The sequence below is a fragment of the Canis aureus genome, chromosome 34 (genome assembly GCF_053574225.1).
Source record: "Canis aureus isolate CA01 chromosome 34, VMU_Caureus_v.1.0, whole genome shotgun sequence".
Lineage (NCBI taxonomy): Eukaryota > Metazoa > Chordata > Mammalia > Carnivora > Canidae > Canis > Canis aureus.
The window spans coordinates 15,236,757-15,258,908 of NC_135644.1; the positions used below are offsets into that span (position 1 = coordinate 15,236,757).

At 35.3% G+C, this 22,152-nt stretch overlaps 1 protein-coding gene across 4 annotated transcripts in view; it reads left to right on the forward strand.

The window, feature by feature from the left end:
* Positions 1-22,152, forward strand: part of TLK1 (tousled like kinase 1) — a 147,604-nt gene that overhangs the window by 40,395 nt on the left and 85,057 nt on the right. For 3 of the 4 annotated variants that reach the window (XM_077883195.1, XM_077883197.1, XM_077883196.1), the window contains 2 exons: positions 2,932-3,050; positions 21,141-21,212. In XM_077883195.1, coding sequence (XP_077739321.1) covers positions 2,932-3,050; positions 21,141-21,212 — 191 coding nt within the window. Of the gene's footprint in view, positions 1-2,931; positions 3,051-15,083; positions 15,141-21,140; positions 21,213-22,152 lie in introns of those variants that run through there. The other variant, XM_077883199.1, reaches the window with a different exon arrangement.

Below are 22,152 nucleotides of genomic sequence, written 5' to 3' on the forward strand. Positions count from 1 at the left end.
AAAAGGCTTAGTTGGATAACTTTACAAAGCTTGTAAAAATGTGAGGTGTCCAAAACTATGGTTATTGTGTTACTCATCAGTAGGTCCTTTGCAGAAAATATTTGAATTTATCATGTGTTACTGAATCAATATTGTCAGTGGTGCACTTGATTTGCTCATATGGATTTAACTAGCATCAGCTGCATGAATTTTTGTTGGACACAGAAGCTGAATATCTTGACTGGGTTAGTAGTAAAATTTTTTACAATTTTTGACCTTAGGACTGAGATTGAAATTTTTCTGAATGAAACAGGATGGCCTTCAACCCCTATTGTCAAATAATGATTGGATTTGGAAATTAGCTTTTCCTGCAGATTTGGAAATACTCTTTAAATTAACCTAAAATTCTGAGGCAAAGTAGTGCTTCATGTGAAATTAAGTTGCAGTAAAATCATTTCAGTGGCAGCTATTTGAATCACAAGTAACATAAAGCTGCTTTATATATTTCTCCTATACTGTCAAAGTGAGATCTTCATTCCATATGAGTTTCCATCATCAAACTACAGTTCCAGCAACATTTTTCAGACATTGATGCAAGGAAAGTTTCCATATCTCAAAATCCATTTAATTTTACACTTAAGGAACCTTCTATTGGAAGTGATTAATCTGCAGTGTAGTGATTTATTGAAAACAAGTAACAAAAGAAGAATCTGACTTCTGTAGCTGCCTTCTAAGTAGTGAATATACTCAAAATCATGTACTTGTGGGTCGATATCAGTATTTAACAGTACCTATCAGAAAAGACATTTCTAAGATAAGTACATAACTGATCAACATTATCGGTTGAGTATTTGCAGAAGATTATGATGATAGGAAACTCAAGTGTATTTCCCAATTCCATTTTTTCATTAGTTATTATATCTTGAATTTTGTCAGTAAAAAGTTTCTAGGAAGCTATCTTTCTCATTATGTAGATATTTACATGATTTCACTTAGCATATCTTCAAATTTCATCTGTATTGTGACCTGTGTCAAAATTTCCTTCATTTTTAATGCTGAATAATATTCCATTTTATGCATATACCCCAATGTGTTAATCCATTCATTCATTGATGGACTGTTAGGTTGCTTCTACTTTTGGCTATTGTGAATACTGATGGTATGAACATGATGTGCAAAAGACCTATTGTAGTCCTTGCTTTCACTTCTGTTGGGTATATACTCAGATGATATTTTTGGATCATATGGTAATTCTGTGTTTACCACAGTGGCCGCACCAGTTTATATTCCCACTAGCCATGCATAAGGGTTCAGATGTCTCCACATCCTTACTAACACTTTCTGTTTTATGATAGTAGCCATCCTAATGGGTGTGTGAAGTTATCTCATTGTGGTTTTGATTTGCATTTCCCTACTGATTGATATTGAGCCTCTTTTAATGTACTTATTGGCCAGTTGTATATCTTCTTTGGAGAGATGTCTATTCATGTCCTCTCCCATTTTAAAAGATTTATTTATTTTATTTTAGAGAGAGAGCAGGGGGGAGAGGGGGCAGAGGGAGAGAGACTCTCAAGCAGACTCTGTGCTGAGTGCAGAGCCCAACATGGGGCACAAGAGCCCCATGTGGGATTTGATGCTACCACCCTGAGATCATGACCTGAGCTGAAATGGAGTCAGATGGATGCTCAACTAACTGAGCCACTCACGTGTCACCCCTTGCCCATTTTTTAAATTGTGTTGTTTAGTTTTTTGTTGTTGAGTTGTATTTCTTTATGTATTCTGAATACCAATTTTCATGAGATATACAATTTGCAGGTAATTTTCTCCCATCCTGTCAGTTGCCTTTTGACTTTTTTTGATAATGTCCTTTGATGTGTAAAAGTTTTTAATTTTGATGAATTACAACTTATTTTTTCTTTTGTTGCCTATGCTTTTGGTTTCATATCTAAGAAATCTTTGCCAAATCCTTCCAAGATCATGATGCTTTCCCCTATGTTTTAAGAGTTTTATAGCTTTAGATCTGTAAATGCAAATGCAAGATCCCTTGGATATCAAGAAGAAATGGGATCAAAAGCAAAAATTGAAGGCTTCAGTTTTTTATAGTTACCTCTTTGAGATGGAAGAAAGAGGAATGGGCAGAAAAGATATATTCAAGTAAATATATAAGCAAGTAAACATGGAAGGATGGCCATTATCCATCCAGTCCTCTGTCCAGATAAAGATAAAAGGTAATGAAAGCAAGTTTAAAAGGTAATATGTATAGGGATAACTGTTAACCTTTAAGATAGAGGAATGTCAGAGTATGTAGAAGGGTTCTAGTTAGTTTAGTTTGAAAATGTCCACATGTGATTTGGGATTTCTCCTTATTCCTTTTGAGACCCACTCATGTATGTCATTTTTAAGATTTTATCAGTAGAGAATTGGCAGATACAAATAAAAGAAATTTTAAGAGTTTAATTGAATTTTGGCTAGAATTTGTGGTGCTTTAGTCTGCATAGTAGCAATTACATGAGGATGCTAATTTTCCCCTTTAATTCTGCAGTGATTGTTTAATAATAGATGTTACCTCAATGATCTGTTTGATACATGTATATTTTTCATACACCTGATAGAAACTGAAAACTATCAAAGGTACCAAAAATCTTTGGAATGTGACAGCTATAAAACAGTCTTTCCCAGTTTATTTTTTATTTTTTATTTTTTTCCCAGTTTAAAATATACTCTGAATTGGGTGGAAAATAGTGCATTTCTTACTGTGGATTGCAGTCAGAAATGTTGGAAATTTTTTGTTGGTTTTGATAAATGAATGAAGGACATGATAAAAAATTTAAAGTCTCATCTGTTTGTGGAATGCATTCATTAAGTTTATATTGACAACTAACTACATCTGTGTATTTTGTGTTTGTATATGAATATATGCTTTTTTTTTGTTGTTGTTGTTTTTCTTAATAGGTGCAATGGATGAGCTTCATAGTCTGGATCCGAGAAGGCAAGAATTATTGGAAGCTAGATTTACAGGAGTTGCAAGTGGGAGTACGGGGAGCACAGGCAGTTGCAGTGTTGGAGCAAAAGTAAGTAAAATTATAATTATTTGACACTTTTTCCTTGTATTAAATGATCCAGAATATATTTTTTAAAAGAATCCCACATATTGGTTAATAAATTATTAATTACTATAATTTTTATAACACATAGGGGAAAAAATCGGTATTTATAAACCCGATTTTTAATATAGCATAACATACTTTAGTAGGGGCAGTATAATACAGCGTAATAGGTTTCAGGGTAAAACTGAGTTTAGTGAATTGAAGTGCTCTTCTCCCATTATATAATTTTTACTTTTCCTGTCCTTTGTCTCTTTCTTGCCTCTGTCACCCTTGTTCCTATCTGTATATGTTCCTATTTGTATAACTGCTGCATAAAATTTTAGTGTATCTATTATGCCTTCAAATGATAGACCTCAGATTGTCTTCAACTCCCCATTACCTCAAACTGTAGTGAATTTCATGTACTTTTTCTCTTATGGACCTCTTTGAGCATTTATTTAGGTTATATATGCCAGAGCAGAATTGCTCGGTGATAGGGTATATGAGTAGTAGAAGATTGCTATACAGAACACTTACACAGGACTCATCTGCACTTTCAACAGAATGCATGATCATTAATGTATCCCCACATCTCAGAAACACTTGGCATCATCTGGATTCCTCATTTTTGATAATCTAGCAGGTATAAAATAATATACATATATATTTCTACTTATATTATTTTGAGCATTTCTTCATGTCCTTGTTAGCTTTTTGGGAGTCTCTTGTAAATTGTTCCAGTGATTGCCTATATTTCTATCAAGATTGTTTTCTTTTTCAGCTTTGTTCGTGGTATCCATTATTGATTGTATAGGATCATTCTGGAGGACACTTCAATTTTGCTGTAATCAAACCCCGGGTTTTTTTACTTCATAGTCTGTAACTCTGAAGTTTTGAATAGCTCTTGGTATACTAAGAAAAATAGTTGGGTGCCTGGGTGGCTCAGTGGTTGAGTGTCTGCCTTTGGCTCGGGTCATGATCCTGGGGTCCTGGGATCAAGTCCCACATTGGGTTCCCCACAGGGAGCCTGCTTCTCCCTCTGTCTATGTCTCTGCCTCTCTCTGTGTCTCTCGTGAATAAATAAATATAATCTTAAAAAAATAGTCATCACTGTGAACTATATGGGTCAAATAGATCCTTTTATGATTTTTTAAAAGATATATTCATTTATTTTAGAAAAAGAGAGCATGTCAGGGGAGGGGCAGAGAGAAATCCAAGCAGATTTCCATGCTGAGTGCAGAGCTTGATCTCACCACCCTGAGATCATGACCCAAACTGAAACCAAGAGTCGGATATTTAACGTCAGAAGTCTGACATTGGTCCTATTGGGTTAAAATCAAGTTGTATGCAAAAACTGGATTTCTTAGAGGCTTTGCAGGAGAGACCTTTTCCTTCCCTTTTCTAACTTCAAGAGGCTGCTTGAATTTTTTGGCTGGTAGTCTCCTTCTGCCATCTTCAAAGCCACATTGATGCATCTCTCTTACTGTTCTTTGGAAGTCACATCTTCTTCTGACCAGAATCTGGTAAGGTTCTTCACTTTAAGTACTCAGTGATTAGATGGGGCTCATGCCTGTCTGGATAATCTGGTATAATTCTCCCAATTCAAAGTCCTTCTTCCCTTACGTGTGCAAAATCTTTTTTGCCTTGGAAGGTAACATTCACAGGTTCTGGGTATTAAAATGTGAGTGTCATAGGGGGCCATTATTCTGCCTGTATTATCATTATTCTATTTTTTTTTTGTACCGGTTTTTGTTTATTTTAGCATAGTTGGGAGTAATTGGTAAACAATGGTGAGTAATGATTATGTAATTCCTAGGATGATTTAATAATAAAATATAGGAAAAATAATATCAATAAGATCCATAATGCATTTTAAATTTGTGAAAGAGGGGGATCCCTGGGTGGCTCAGCGGTTTAGTGCCTGCCTTTGGCCCAGGGTGCAATCCTGGAGTCCCGGGATCGAGTCCCACGTCGGGCTCCCTGCAGGCAGCCTGCTTCTCCCTCTGCCTGTGTCTCTGCCTCTCTCTGTCTCTATGTCTATCATGAATGAATGAATGAATGAATGAATAAATCTTAAAAAAATTTTGTGAAAGGGTCCATTGGATGTCTGGTGATTAATTATAAGATAGAATGGATTTTATTCTATTAAAAATGTTTTATTCTTTTTTTTTCATTCCTCTAAGAAGGAATAAAAGTCCCCAAATACCAATCTTCTTTTAGAGAGAGAGAGAGTGCATGAATGGGGGGAAGCGGGAGAGAGAGAGAGAGAGAATGTTAAGCAGGTCTACACCCAGCGCAAGCCCTCCATGGGGCTCTATCTCACAATCCTGAGATCTTGATCTGAGCTGAAATCAAGAGTCAGACTCTTAACTGACTGAGCCATCCAGGCATTGCCACCCCCTCAGCCCCTCTGCCAAATATCTATCTTTACAAATAGGTAGAACTATTTGAAAAAGAAGCTCAAATGTTAAAATTGGGTTCAGTGGACCCTGAGGTATTCTAAGAGTTAAATACTCCTTCCCAACCCCTAGTCCACAAAGATACTCTATAAATTCTTCCTGTTAATTTTATAGATTGCGGTCATATTTACACTTTAGGCCTCACCTTTTAGTATAGTTAGAGATCCAGTTTTATTTTTCTGCATCTAGTGAAACACTTTTCTGAAGAACATGCTTTTTTTTTTTTTAGGCATTTTTAAAAAGATTATTCATTTTAGAGAGAGGGGAGTGGGGGCAGAGAGAGAGATAATCTAGGAAGAAGACTCCTTGCTGAGTGTGGAGCTCCATACCAGGGATGATCTCACAACCCTGAGATCATGACCTAAGCTAAAATCAAGAGTTGGAGACTTAACTGTGACAGAGCCACCCAGGTACCCCTCTCCACAGTGCTTCTTAAATCATCCATATTTTTCCACTGATTGGTGATGTTACGTTTATCATATATTAAGTTGCCATATACATATATGGATCTTTCTGAAATTTCTTAGATTCCAGTGGTCTGTGTTCTTGTCCCACTATCATATTTAAAAAAAAAAAAAAGTTGTGTTTTTAGTGTCTTTTTTTTTTTAAAAGATTTTATTTATTTATTTGGCAGAGAGAACACAAGCAGGGGAACAGCAGGCAGAGTGAGAGGTAGGCAGAGGGTGAAGCAGGCTCCCTGCTGAGCAGGGAGCCCAATGCGGGGCTTGATCCCAGTACCCTGGCACCGTGACCTGAGCCCAATGCCGATGCTTAACCGGTTACCTGAGCCACCCAGGCATCTTTTGTGTATCTTTTTTATATGGCAGAGCAAGTTTCTTCTTTAATTTTCTTTTATAAGGTTGACTCAGTTTTTTTATGGTTCTTTATTCCATCATATAAAATTTGAGCATCATTTGCTTTTAGCATTTGGGTATTCTATTAACAGTTGTTTATTTTTTCCTTAAAAGATTCAAATAGAACTCTTACTTTGAATGCATTGCATTTATAGATTAATTGAGGGAGTAATGAAATCTTTATGAGATGAGGTTGTCTCATCCAAATACATGAAATGTGTCTCCATTTATTCAGTTTTCCCTATAGAGATCTTAAGAATTTTTGGCTAGTGGGGGTAGCCTCTGTGGCTTAGCGGTTTAGTGCCACCTTCAGCCCAGGGTGTGATCCTGGAGACCTGGGATTGAGTCCCACATCAGGCTGCATGGAGCCTGCTTCTCCCTCTGCCTGTGTCTCTGTCTCTCTCTCCCTCTCTCTCTCTCTGTGTCTCTCATAAATAAATAAAATCTTAAAAAAAAAAAAAAAAGAATTTTTGGCTAGTTTTTATTAATTCTTTTGGCTAATTGCTGGATATTTTAAAGTTTTTGTGGCTGAAGTATTTTTTATTTTCTAGTTGGGTTATTGCATACCTATGAATTGTTTATAGTTTGATCTCGTGTATAGCAGTCTTGCTGTTGGCCTTTTTTTTTTTTTTTTTTTTTTGGTTGTAACAGTTTGTTGATTCTCTAGGTTCTCTATCCAATAACTATCTTCCAAAAATGACACTTTTATTTCTTACACCTCATATATATATTTTTTTCTTTATATGTCATGACCTTCAGAAATGGAAATATTCTTTATTGTTTCGAATGAAATTTACTCCACATAAACAACTGTCAAATCTAAAGGGAAAGAAAAACTTTATTTGTAATTTTCAAAATATTGAAACAACTCAGCTATTCTTCATCTAAGAGAAATGTATTAAAAAGAAGTGTGGTATACATATTTACAATGGAATATTATTTAGCAATAAAAAGTAAGAGACTAACTTTTGCATGAATGTGTCTCAGATAAATGCATTATGCTAAGTTAAAATAAGTCAGATCAAAAGACTACATACTACAATACTTATTCCACATTTTTTTTTTTTAATGTATGCTCTGTCCTCAATGTGGGGCTCAAATTCACACTCTAAGATCAAGACTTGCATGCTCCATTCACTGAGCTAGCCAGGCACCCCACCTTTATTTCCTTTTTAAGACAGGGGTTATCAATGGGGATATTTTGAGCTATTCTTTTCTTATGGATTTCTAACTTAACTGTATTACCTTTTGAAAATATAGTTTGTATGACATTAATTGTTAAATGTGCCCTGTATTATAAGTATTTCATATTTAATAGGTCTTAGTTTTTTTGTTCAGATTTTAAATATTTCCTTGTGTAGCTTGACCATTTTCTGAGTGGTGTGTTAAAATCTTTAGCTGTATAGGAAATTTTGTCAGTGATATTGTAATAGCATTGTATTGTGACAGATGGCAGCTACACGTGTGACCATAGCATAATGTATAGAGTTGTCCAGGCACTGTGTGTAAACTGTGCTTCAATTAAAAAATCATTAGTTGTGATTATTAATGTATTTCAGCTTGTAGTTTATCAATAATTGCTTGATATATTTTGAGGCTGTATTTTTATATACATATATCTTCTCATTTTTCTTTTTATAACCATAATTATTTTTTTCTTAAATACTTTTTTTTTTTCAAATCTTAAGATTATTCTCTTCGGCTTTCTTTTCATTCATATTTATCTTAGATATAGGGATATAATTCTTTTATTTTTACTCATTTTGTTTTAATTTTATTTCTTGTAGACCATGTGTGTATTTTGATAGAATATTAGTATTTTTACCTCTTAAATGGTGGGTCTAGTCCATTACATTTATTGTAATTATTGTTATTTTCTGACTTGGTTCTACTATCGTCTAATGGCTTCTAATTACACTTTACTTTTATTCCCCTCTACCCCCTTGCTTTCCATTGGTCAAAGGGAGTTTTTCCTGGTGTTTTTTTTTTAAACACAATTGGGTCATAATTATTCAATGATTTTTTTTTTAAGATTTTATTTATTCATGAGAGACAGAGAGAGAGAGAGAAAGCGTGTGAAGAGACACAGGCAGAGGGAGAAGCAGGCTCCATGCAGGAAGTCTGATGTGGGACTGGATCCCGGGTTTCCAGGATCACACCCTGGGCTGAAGGCAGCGCTAAACAGCTGAGCTACCTGGGCTGCCCCTTTTCCTGGTGTTTTAAAGTTACATATTCTATTTTTAGTATTATGATGATACTTTCTACACTCATTTATGTATTTATTTTATTATATTTTATACTCATATATTTATACATTGCTGCAGGATTTCTCCTCCACTGCCCCCCCAAACAACTTTTACTTTGAAAAAATATTATGCCTATAGAAAATTGAAAATATTGTTCAAAGAATACTTGCATTCTCTTTATTTAGATTTAAGAGATGTAGGGACGCCTAGGTGGCTCAGCAGTTGGGCGTCTGCCTTCGGCTCAGGGTGTGATCCTGGAGTCTCGGGATCGAGTCCTGCATCGGGCTCCCTGCATGGAGCCTGCTTCTCCCTCTGCCAGTGTCTCTGCCTCTCTGTCTCTGTCTCTGTGTCTCTCATGAATAAATAAATAAAATCTTAAAAAAAAAAGATGTAAACATTTTTGTAAATTTTTGTGCTCATGTATAGACAGTCCCTATTATCTTTTCTCTATTATCGTGGTCTCTGCAAGGAATGTGAACAGATTTTTCTCCACGAGCCCTGCTTGATTTTAGTGGATAATAGTACTTAGGAACCAATCTCGGTATGCTTGTTGTTATGTGGTTAGTCTCTTGGAAGAATGTCAGCTAATATAGAATCAAAGTTAACATTCAGTATTCTGCAGCATAATTACTAATTAAGGCAAGAATCATCTGGAAATTAAAATCATTTAGTAAAATGTTTTTGAGACCATTGTATTTTTAAGGTCTCAAAGTTTCACATTATAGATGAATTACTTATTATAAAAGAGAAAATGGGTATTTAAAATGGAGAGATTTGTTTGTTACCACCATAATAAGCAAGGTCAAATGTTTTTATTGGCAGTGACCCAGTTTGACGTTAGGTGCTTTCTTAGGTGATGCAACAAGAGGAATACAGATCACCTATAATTCTCATGGTGGAAGTGTTGGTTTTTTTTTTTCCCCCATGGTGGAAATGTTTGATTTGAATGTAGTCATAAGAAAATACTCCTGCAGCATATTGCCAGACAATTGGCCTGAACTCTTTCTTCAGAGTGTTCAGTGCCATGAAAAACAAAGGGAGGCAGAGGGACTATTCTAGATTGGTTGAGACAAAAGACTCATAGCCAGATTGAATCTGTGATTCCTGATTTACTCCTGAATTGGGAGAAAAATGGTTATAAAGGATGTTTTTGAGATAGCTCAGGAAATTTGAGTATGAACTGTATTTATGTTGGATGATGAATTAATGTTGATTTAGGGTTCTTTCTGGATAAGCTTGTATTTTTAATACTCATTTAAGTTTAAAAATATAGATGAAGCTACAGAATGTAAGATAGTGTTGAGCAATGACTGTTATAATGGTTTTATTTAAATTCGTGGTTATAATGTATCTGTGAAATGCAGTGTTATAAGCAAATTTTACTAATGGTAAATCTGGAGTTTGTAATGTAGAACTAAAAGCACAAGGATTGAATTTCTGATAGTGATGGTGCTCTGGGAGAGGAAGAATGGGAGAAAGATATGAAAATCATCTAGGAGCATAGAGTAAAAAATTGATTTACCTGTAATGATGTATGTTATGTTTGCTTAAAAGTAAAGTACTAAGCACAGGCAACAGAGATACTATAAATAGAGCTTCTAAATTACTATTATATAATATAGAAAGAATAAAGCTAAGTATATATTATCACAACAATTGAGAACCCATCTTTAGGCTGTTGACAAGAAATATAAAAAATGACAAAGATTGGAAATAACTGGAAAGAAATTATTTCAGGTAATCGCAAGGAAGAAAGTAAAATTGAATATAAGTTTGATATCAGTTTCTCCCCTAACTCAGAACCTTCCAAAGATTTCCCATCACATTAAAAATACAATCAGTGTCTTCATCATGCCATAACAAAACCTTCTGATCTAGCTTTAAACTAATTGCCCTATTCAACTACTGTCCCAGTACACCCACATTGTTTTGTCACTGCTTCAAACATGCTTTTTGCTTACTTCAGATGTTTGCTCAAGTGTCACCTCTTCAAAGAGGTTTTCTCTGTCCGCTCTATGTAAGAAGATAGTTATATCACTTTACCCCTTTCTCCACTTAATTTCTTTAAAAGTACTTACTGGTTCCTTACTAATACTAATACTAAATATTTATGTGTTTTTTTAATTGTCTGTTTCCTTTCTTGTACAATATAAACTCCATGAGCCCTTAGCGTTGCCTTTTTTTTCATTACTGTACTACCTAGCATCTGCATAGTACTGAGGCCCTCAATAAATATTTTTGAACATATGAATGAATGTCACATAAACATTCTTCAGAAACAAAAGCCTGAGTGGTACAAAGATAGATACTTTTTAAGGACTAATAATCCATAAGGAAGATATGATAATTATAAACATTTATAGATCAAGCAGTTCTAAAAATACATGGTGAATTTATTAAAATGCAATTATAGTGAAGGATTTTAATATCCTTTTAAATTTTGACTATATATAAAACAGGCTATATAGGATTTGCAGTTTGTACAATATAATCTATAGGCTTGATTTGACCGATATACATACACATAGAATAGTCAGTCCTCTTTATTTGAGGATTCTGTAATTGCAGATTCACCTACTCCCTCAAATTTATTTGTAACCTCAAAATCAATTCTCTGATTACTTTTGCTAGTCATTCAAGGACCTGTGCGTGTGCAATGTTGAAAAACTTGAGTCACCCGAGGCTGAACAAAGCAACATTCTGCCTGTGTGTTTCAGCTCTCATAGTTTAAACATGTGTTCTTTTCACAGTAACTTAGTGCCATGTTTTTCGCTTTCTTGTGATTTTTTTGGTGGTAATTTTGTGTTTAAAATGGCCTCCAAGAGTAGTAGTGCTAAGGTGCTGTCTAGTGTTCTGAGCACAAGAAGGTTATGAGGTGCCTTAGAGAGAAAATATGTGTGTTCTATGAGCTTTGTTTATGCATGAGTTACAGTGCTGTTGGCTATAAATTCAGTGTGAATGAATCAACAATAGATATTAAATAGGGCATCTTAAAATAGAAACACACTTCTATACAGAACAAGGTTATATATTAATTGGTTAACAAAAAATGTGGTATGAAGCTTGCAGGACCCTAACTTTGTATTTCCCTGAGTGGCAATGATTCAGCAGCATTCACTAATTCAGTGTTCACAGCTAATCCAGAAATTGACTGGAAAGAGAGAGAAAACTTTTATTCTATCATACGATACTTCTATTATTTTACCTCAGTCCTGCTTCACCTGTTTACTTGCACAGATCCTTGTGGTATGAGTTTGTAGCTCTGGTGTAGGATTACAGGTAAAAGGTAAAGGTAAATATTACAAAGTGTACTAATGTACAAGTTAATTGTGTACCTGTCAGGTTGGGAAAAGGAGCTAAATGTAAAGATTTCTTATTTTACATAGGAATCACACATGGTTTAAAGAATTTAAAAGTCGTGTATTTTTAAGGGTAAGGTAACTCTTTGAAGAATTTAAAATTAAAAAGATAAATATATCAAGAAGAAGGGGAAACTGTGGTGCCAGTGAACTAAATCTTACATGGCAGAGTCAATAAAAGAGCTTTTTGAAATATAGTACATATAGTAGAATACTCTGCACCTGTTTGAAAGAAAGGAGTTAGCAAAGGAAAAAAGGAATGAAGAATTTATTCTGTGTTGATTTGGAATATTCCAACCTATATTAAGAGAAAAGAAAGCAGTGCAGGACAGTCTGCATAATGTTATTTTTTTGACTAAGAAGGAAGGAAACCGACTTCATGATTCATTTGTTAGACCCATAGCCTCTAGAAAGATAATAAAAAACAAAGTGAAGCAGTCTATTTGTATTGCCTATTCAAAAATTTCATTAAAAATAGCTTTTTAAAAAATGGTTGCCCCTGAATGTTGGGACTGGTATGGGAGGGAGAAATTTATTATTTCTGTAATGAATTTTTTTTCCATGTGCCTGCATTGCTTTTATATTTAAAAAAATGTCCCATGAGTGTGTTGCCCCTCACCCCTCCCAAAATCTGTTTTTGGAAGGCTTCAAAATGTGTACATAACTAAATATCTGAGTGTATAAATGATTATGTACTAGGTTTTATCAAACTTTCTTTCCCCTTCTATGCACCTTTCTCCTCAATAGTTTGAAACTTTTATAATCTTTCCTTTTATAATTTCCTTTTTTGTACACAAAAGTATAAGTTTTGGGGGAAACCCCATACACATTAGCAACAATTTTCCCATTCCACTGCTCTCCTACCCTACAATTTAGCCTTGGCAACCATTAGTCTGTTATCTGTCTTATGGATTTGCCTCTTCTGAACATTTTATATAAATGGATTCATACAGGAGCCTCCTTGGTGGCTCAGTTGGTTAAGTGTTTGCCTTTGCTTTGGTTCAGGTCATGATCCCAGGGTCCTGAGATCTTAGCCCCACCTCAGACTCACTGCTCATCCAGGAATCTGCTTCTCCCTCTCCCTCTGCCTGCCACTCTGCCTGCTTGTGCACACTCTCTCTCTGTCAAATAAATGAAATAAAAAAAAATGGATTCATACAATACGACATTCTGTGTCTACTTTCTGTCTTGGTGGACCTGCCTATTCTGAGTATTTCTATAAATGGAATTATACAATATGTGCCATTTTGTATGGGTCTTTTTTCACCTAGCATAGTGTTTTTATAACTCATGAATATTGTAATATATATTAGTACTTTATTCCTTTTTATGACTAATATTCCATTGTATTGATGTATCAGGTTTTGTTTATTCATCAGTTGGTGGACGTTTGCATTTCTGTTTTTCAATGTGAATAATCTTTGAATCCACACTGATATAACTGCTTTCAACATTGGTACAGGTTTTTATAGAGACTTATGTTTTTAGTTTTCTTAGGTATATACCAAGGATTAGAATTAAGTCAGTGTGGAATTAGCACAGGAAAGGAAAAAATAGGCCAATGGAAGAGAATGAAGTTCAGCAACAGACCCATTTATATATATAACTTGATAGATGATAAAGGTAATAATACTGCAGTGCAGTGGGGAAAGGGATAATCTTTTATAATAGATGATGGATCAGTTGAATATCCTAGATGGGGGAAAATGACTCTTGACCCTCACCTCTTACCATAATACAAAAATCAATAGTAGACAACTTGCAGATCTAAATATGAAAGATAAAACAATGGAGATTTAATGAGAATAATGACATTTCATAAATGGGCCACAAATGTTTAATAAATGTAATTATGTTCAAATGACACCAAAAAATAGTATGAATGAAAAGGCAAGTCATAGAGTATTCATATTCAGAATTATGTAAAGATTTCCTACAGATCGAGAATAAAAAGACCCAAATCCATGGTTAGAGCTGCAAACGCCAACTTATTCTACCACCTGTAATGAAAATTAGCAGAACTGTGTCCTCTTCTTCCAACCCTATATTCATTCTTCACAGAAGTAATCCTTATTATCATACAGGTTTTTATTATGTTTTCTTTGTATTTCTAAGTAATATTATATGATTATATATGTACATAAATATATACACATACACATGTATACATATTCGTGTGTATGTGTATACAGACTCCATGATTACGTTTATCCATTTGTACAACTTTGTTTTCCCTGTAGTTAATGGTTGATTTATGGTTTTTAGTTTTTTAGTATTTTTTTTTCTCAAATCTGTTTGACCATGGAACTACTTTTTCTCTTTTTTGAAATTTCCTTCCTCTCTTTTTTTTTTAATTTATGATAGTCACACACACAGAGAGAGAGAGAGAGGCAGAGACATAGGCAGAGGGAGAAGCAGGCTCCATGCACCAGGAGCCCGACGTGGGATTCGATCCCGGGTCTCCAGGATCGAGTCCTGGGCCAAAGGCAGGCGCCAAACCGCTGCGCCACCCAGGGATCCCGAGTTTTTTAGTATTCAGTGGAAGCATCTACATAGTTACCAGCAGAGGTACCAATCTCTGATTATTTTCAAATACAAGTTTTTCTTATATTATTTCTATTTTCTTTAGACATCCTTCCTGAAGTTTTGTTGTTCTGTTCTTATTTAGGGATAGTTGCTTCTCCTTCTACTGGATGCCTATCATCCTGGAATCTCCCCTCTTGACTATCATGGGAATTCTTCTTGTGTCTGTCCTGTATTTCAGTTCTGCTTCCTGTATGCCATCTCTTGCTCTTTCTTGGTTTATTCCTTTGCTTTGGAAGAACAGATTCTCTGGTTATTCCCTGAGGGAAAGGTAAATGAGTATCATATTTGAGACCTTATATATTCTCCTCCCATTGGTTATTTGTCTGCATGTAGAATTCTAGGTTGGAAATCATTTTATTAGAATTTTAAAGGTATTGTTCCATTGCCTTCTTGCTTTCAAAGTTACTGTTGAACATTTCAATGTCATTCTGATTCCTGATCCTTTGTGAGTAATCTGTTTATTCTTCCTAAAAGCTTTTATAGGATCTTCTCTTTAATCTCTGGCATTTAAAATATTTTATTATAATGTGCTTTGATGTGGGTCTTCTTGAACCAGTATACTTGGTCAAAAGTATGTCCTTTACTCCTGAAACCAGTACTACACTATATGTTAACTTACTTGAATTTTTTTTTTTTAAAGCGTCTTTCTTTTTTTTTTTTTAAAGATTTTATCTATTTATTCATGAGAATGCACAGAGAGGAGAGAGAGAGGCAGAGATGCAGGCAGAGGGAGAAGCAGGCTCCATGCACCGGGAGCCCGATGTGGGATTCTATCCCGGGTCTCCAGGATCGCGCCCTGGGCCAAAGGCAGGCGCCAAACCGCTGCGCCACCCAGGGATCCCAGCGTATGTCTTTCAATGCAGAAACTCCTGCTTTCTAGTTCTAGAAAAGTTTCTTGAATTATTTCTTTGATAATTTCAGCTCCTGGATTTATTTTCTTTCTTTCTTCCTTCCTTTCCTTTCTTTCCTTTCTTTCTTTTCTTTCTTCCCTCATTATTTGAACCAGGACCTCTGATTCTCTAATTTTCTTTTCTCTTGAACTTTTTGGTCTCCTTCTGCGAAGATTTCAAGTTTATCTTTGAATCTATCCATTTTTTTCTTTTTCTTTTAGCTATTATATTTTCTTTTTCCAGGAGGTTTTTTTTTCTTCTTCTTCTTTTTTTTTGGTGGTGGTTCTCTAAATATTTCATTTTTATAGTTTGCTGATATTAGGGTATTTAGTGATGGTTCTGTTTGTTATTTTTCTGTGCAGTTTTTTGGTGCCTCCTTGGTGGTTTTTATTTCTTATGGATTTCTTTGTTTTGTTTGTATTTTCTCAGATGTATGGTGATATGGGGCTTTGTTCATGTACATGCATTAGGCACTGAACAACTTATGGGAAGCTTTGTGTGAGTAGGTAGGGCTTGTTGACCAATAGGTTTTGCAGTAGGATGACATGGATAGGTCATTTTTCTGAGAGATTTTCTCTTTCTCCTATTTATAAGTCTTGTATCTTGAGATACTTTGTTTTCTTAGGAATTCTATAGTTTCCTATCTGTGGGGTATATTCTCAAGTGCCTTCTGGTAGTTGGGTGTGTTTTTTTAAGTTTTATTTATTTTAGAGAGAGTGTGTGCATGCATAAGAGGGGAAGAGAGAGAGAGACTCTGCTGAGCATGGAGCTGGACATGGAGCTCAGTCTCACAACCCTGAGACCATGACCTAAGCTGAAACCAAGGGTTACATGTTTAACCCACTATGTCATACAGGCACTGCTAGTTGTTCTTTATATTTTTTCCAGAATATATAGTTCTTTGTGGGAATATTGGCATGATGAAATATTCTATTACTTCGAATAGAATCTCTATTGTATATTTTATTATTTGTTTTAAAAGACAAAAATCCTTTATGAACCTCTATTGATACTCCCAAATCAAATCAGAACAGAGTTTTTAGTTATGTCTCTATCTTCTTTCTATACTAAGAGTTGTGGTTCTTAAGGACATAAAGCACATGATAGAGTTACATAATTATTTGCTCCGTTCCGTATCTTACAGCAGTCTCAAAATAACAATAGTTGTACTGTCACAATGACAGTACAATGTGATAATTTTAAAATTAAAATTTTAAAGTTAAAATTTTTTTTGCTTGTGCTTTCAGTAAACTTCCATCCCGTATTTTAAAAAATATTTTATTGGGCAACCCTGGTGGCTCAGCAGTTTGGCGCTGCCTTTGGCCCGGGGTGTGATCCTGGAGACCTGGGATCGAGTCCCATGGCAGGCTCCATGCATGGAGCCTGCTTCTCCCTCTGCCTGTGTCTCTGCCTCTCTCTCTCCCTCTCTCTGTGTCTCTCATAAATAAATAAAATATTAAAAAAAATAAATTAAAAAATATTTTATTAACTTTGCATACATTTGGCCATTATGTTTTATACTCTCTTCTTTGTACTTCTTTTTTTTTTTTTTTTAATTTTTGTTTTTATTTATGATAGTCAGAGAGAGAGAGAGAGGCAGAGACACAGGCAGAGGGAGAAGCAGGCTCCATGCACTGGGAGCCCGATGTGGGATCCGATCCCGGGTCTCCAGGATCGCGCCCTAGGCCGAAGGCAGGCGCCAAACCGCTGCGCCACCTAGGGATCCCTTCTTTGTACTTCTTATTTAATCTTTACCAACAAGTAAATAATATTTTTTATTTTTATTTTTTAAAGATTTTATTCATTCATTCATGAGAAACACAGACAGAGATATAGGCAGAGGGTGATGCAGACTACCCGCGTGGAGCCCAATGTGGGACCCGATCCTGGTACTCCAGGATCATGCTCTGAGCCAAAGGCGGACACCCAACCACTGAGCCACCCAGTGGCTCAGCCACCCAGATATCCCAGTAAATAATATTATTGCTTGCCACATTAGTTCTTTTTTTTTTTTTTTTTTTTTGCCACATTAGTTCTTAGGTTCACTTTGGTTACCTAACACTTGTGCTCTAGGTTCTTTTAGAAGGCTCATGGGAGCAGTATTTCCTGATTTCCAGCATTTTGATAACAGTTTATCTGTGCCTTCTAAGTGTTGGAGAGCAATTTTGCTGAATAGAAAACATTTCATTTATATTTTCTTGAATATCTTAAATACATTACTCCATTTTCTTCTGGCATATAGTATTGCCTTAGAAAAATTTAATGTTGGCTTTCTGGGTTGATATTCTTAGGTGCATGTTATGCTTTTTCAGTCAGTAGTTTCAAAATTTCTTTTTTAATTTTTAGAGACATTTTCTTGAATTACAGTTTTTACTGTTTGTTTTCTTATAGTAGTGCTCTTTAAAGACTTTTACTTGAATGTTGGATTTTTACTGCTTCATCAGTTGCCTTTTCTATCCTTTCATTTGGATAAATGTTTATTGGATATATATTGTATGTATTTTCTCTCAGGTTCATTCAGACTTAATCTTCAATTCTGAGGCTTCTCCCCCTATTTCTGATGTTTCCCTCAGTTCTGTTAACCTTAAATCTGAGTTTTTTGAAATTGATTTATGTTGTTCTCTCATGTCTTGAGTTATTTTTGTAATGTTTTTTTTTAGCTCATTTTGAAATAGTAGGTTACAGTTTTTGGCTATTTTGTGGGTATGTGTTCCTTATTCCACATCTTATTCCATATCTTCTTTTTCTTTTTCTTCTTTTTTCCTTATTATAACTTCATTGGATTGACCTAATCATTTTCTGTTCTTTACATTTTTGTGGTTTAGAATGGTTTTTCTTGGGATTCCTGGGTGGCTCAATGGTTGAGCGTCTGCCTTTGGCTCAGGTTGTGATCCTGGGGTCCTGGGATCAAGTCCTGCATCAGGTTCCCGGAAGTGAGCCTGCTTCTCCCTTTGCCTATGTCCCTTCCTCTTTGTGTGTCTCTCATGGATAAATAAATAAAATCTTTTTTTAAAAAAAATTAAAAAAATAGAATGGCTTTTCTTACAGAGTTCCCTCTGCTATTGTTTTGGGGCATTCTTCAAATGTGTGGCATTTGCTTTCTGAAATTTCTGGGCTTCGCTCTCCTCCCTGCTTTTATCTGAATATTTTCTTTCCTTTATCTTCATTGTACCTATTGTGCTCAGTTTTGATTCCACACCCAGTAGTTTATTCACATTGGGATACTCTTAGTGAGGGATGTTTTTAGAGTTCATAGAACTCCAACCTCTTCAGACTTCAACGTGAACCTCCTGTACTTAATCACTATTTGAAAGGACAGAAATTCTTCCAGTTATAGCTTTTGTACTCAGATTGCTGTTTTCAGCGTCTCTGTTCTCAGATCTGTCAGATAACGCCGTTTCCTTTTGCTTCCTCTCATATGACACAGGTCCTGTGGTTATTGGTGATTTGTCCCCACCTGCTATTTGAAGGGAATTCGTGGAGATTCCTTGTCAGCCAGTTTTGTTGTAAATGTGTCTGTGGGTTTGGGGTTTATATTTTTATCTGAGGATTTAGAGATTCTCAAAAACATTGGCCCCCAACCTAATTTATCACTTCTTAATTGCTGTTTATGGTGTTTTTTTGTTTCAAGTTTGATAATCTTCTTCTAATTAGATTATGTCTTCCTCCCAATAGTACTTGAATCTTAATCACTTTGAGTGCTGGTTTGTGTTGAAAACAACCTTTACAACCTTTACCTTTACTATGTCCAGCATAGTAATAGACATGTATGCAGTGACAAAGTGTCATCAATTTAGAAGTTAGCCTGAGGGTAGCTGTAGGCTAAATTCCAACCTTTTAATAGTAGGATTAGCACCTACTCTTACTTTTTCCCCTCTTCCAGAACTTTTATTTTGTTTTTTTTTTGTTCATTTTATTAATAAATTCAGTTAATTAATATATAGTATATTATTAGTTTCACAGGTAGAGTTCGGTTATTCATCAGTCTTATGTAGTACCCAGTACTGAGTCCATCACCCAGTTACCCCATCCTCCCACTCACTTCCCCTTTAGTAACCCTCAGTTTGTTTCCTATGATTAAGAGTCTCTTATGATTTGTCTCCCTTTCTGATTTCATCTTATTTTCCCTCTTCCCCCTATGATCTTCTGTTTTGTTTTTTAAATCACACATGTAAATGAGATCATATGATAATTGTCTTTCTCTGATTGACTTATTTTGCTTAGCATAATACCCTCTAGTTCCATCCACATTGTTGCAAATGGCAAGATTTCATTTTTTTTTGATAGCTGAGTAATATTACATTGTGTGTGTGTGTGTGTGTGTGTGCGCGCGCGCGCACACACACACATGTTCTTTATTTATTCATCTGTTGATGGACACTGGGTTCTTTCTGTAGTTTGGCTATTGTGGACATTGCTATAGACATTGGGGTACAGGGGCCCCTTTGGATCACTACATTTGTATCTTTGGGGTAAATACCTAGTAGCACCTACTCTTTTTTTTTTTTTTTTTAAGACTTTATTTATTTATGAGAGACACAGAGAGAGAGAGAGAGGCAGACACAGGCAGAAGGAGAAGCAGGCTCCATGCAAGGAGCCTGACATGGGACTCGATCCCGGATCTTCAGGATCACACCCTGGGATGAAGGTGGCGCTAAACCGCTGAGCCACCCGGGCTGGGCTACCCAGTAGCACCTACTCTTAACAAATTGTAGGGAAACAGGGATATCAGATGGCCTGCCTATATGTGAAGGTCATTTATGCATCATCTTTAATGTATATGCCATAGCCTGTCATCCTTTGATCTAAACATTCCTGGAAAACATTGATCTAGTGTACTGATGTTCCAAAAAGTCTACAAAATAAGGAACATCATAGAAACATATTGGAAACATAGCTGATGTCATCCTACAAATGATAGCTTATTTCTCTTTGTTGCTATTTAAAAATATTATAAAGGAAATGTAGAAACTCTTGGGTGAAGCAATTAAAATAGGATAATAAAAGATTTTCTTAAAAGCTAAACCAAAACAAACAAAAAACCCAGGATTTGTCCAGTTTGTTAGTATGAAGAGAGGCAAAGGAGTGTAGGCGGGATATGATGGAATTTGATAAAATTGTGTAGGGTATTAAGGAGCACAGTAATGTTTTTGGTTCAAGGAAGCACCAGTTTCTATATATTGAGTAGTAATTTTAGGGATTTTTTAATCCTAGCCCAGTTTCCTTTGCTCCTGAATTTGGTATTCTAAAAAATCCACTTAGCACAGTTCCTAAAACACAGATCTTTATTAACTTGGTAAAATGGTAAAAATTGGTAAAACTTGGTAAAAATTCCACAATATTTATAGTTTAAGAAGTTAATATTTGATATTTTTAAGATTTATTTATTTTAGAGAGAGAGTGAGGACACAAAAGAGGCACAAGGAGAGAGAATCTCAAGGAGACTGTGCTGAGCATGGAGGCCAACATGGGGCTCCATCTCATGACCCTGAGGTCACAACCTGAGTTGAAACCAAGAGTGGGTCATTTAACTGCTTGTGCCACCAATGCATCCTGATATTTCTTATTTTTACTTCATTTAACTTCCTTGCTTTTTATTTATGAAAATAGATTATTTACCTTGTTAGCATGTTTCATTTAAAATTAGTCCTAATATTTACCTGTTTAAAAATCTTTAACAGGCCTCAACAAATAATGAAAGTTCTAATCATAGTTTTGGAAGCTTGGGATCTCTAAGTGACAAAGAATCTGAGGTAAGTACCTTCATTTTAAATATGGTACTATTAAAGTAAAAGCTGGAATCACCTTTTTTCTTTTAATAGTTTTTCTTCCCTGCCACCAATCCTTGTGCTAACGGTTAATGCTAAAGTTTCTGGGAGGGGCATTTTGTTCTGCCTTATGAAGCACAGTATTCAGACTGAAGACTATATGACATTAGAAAGGAAATATAGTTTCTTTGGCTACATACCTGAACTTGTATGTTAGTGGTATAGATGTTCTTAATGGAAGCCATTCATGATTCTAGTAGATGAAAGTGGTTTTTGAACTGTGTTGTTCTACAGTTTTCTATTATTTTTTTGTTATACTTCCCTCTTAGTTTGGTTATGAGTAAGGGTTTGTTTACTTCCTGAGATACAAATAAACATTTTTTTTCCTTTTGAAATTTCTTGTGGAATTTCATACCGTTGGTTTTCACTTTTCATATTTAAAAATACCTGGAAAAAATTCTTTCCCTTCCCATCCACCTACTGACCCCACTAAGAAGATACAGGGACTTTTATAAGTAGGCATTTGGATCCATGGTATAGTTAACATTGAGCATGATATCCTTGATGGCATCTTTTTGAAACCTACAGACAGGAAGTTCTTTGGGTTTTAGCATTTAGCATCAGTTGTTGATGTTGCAACATCACTTTTTGTGGCTACAACCTATAATATTTCCTCTGCTCAGATTATAGAGTTCTGTTACTTTTAAATGCATGCATGTGTATGTGTGTGTGTTTGTGTTTTCCCTTCAATGTTAACTTATTTCTCTTTGATCCATTTTAGTCTTTTTTCTACTTGGTTTAGTGTAGCTATATCCTCTTGATAACACCAGTAGGTCATTAGCACTCAGTACTCAGCCATTTGGTTTTGGTGTTTAGTGGAAAGAGAATATTAAAGGTGACATCTTTTTAAGTCCTATGTTATTGA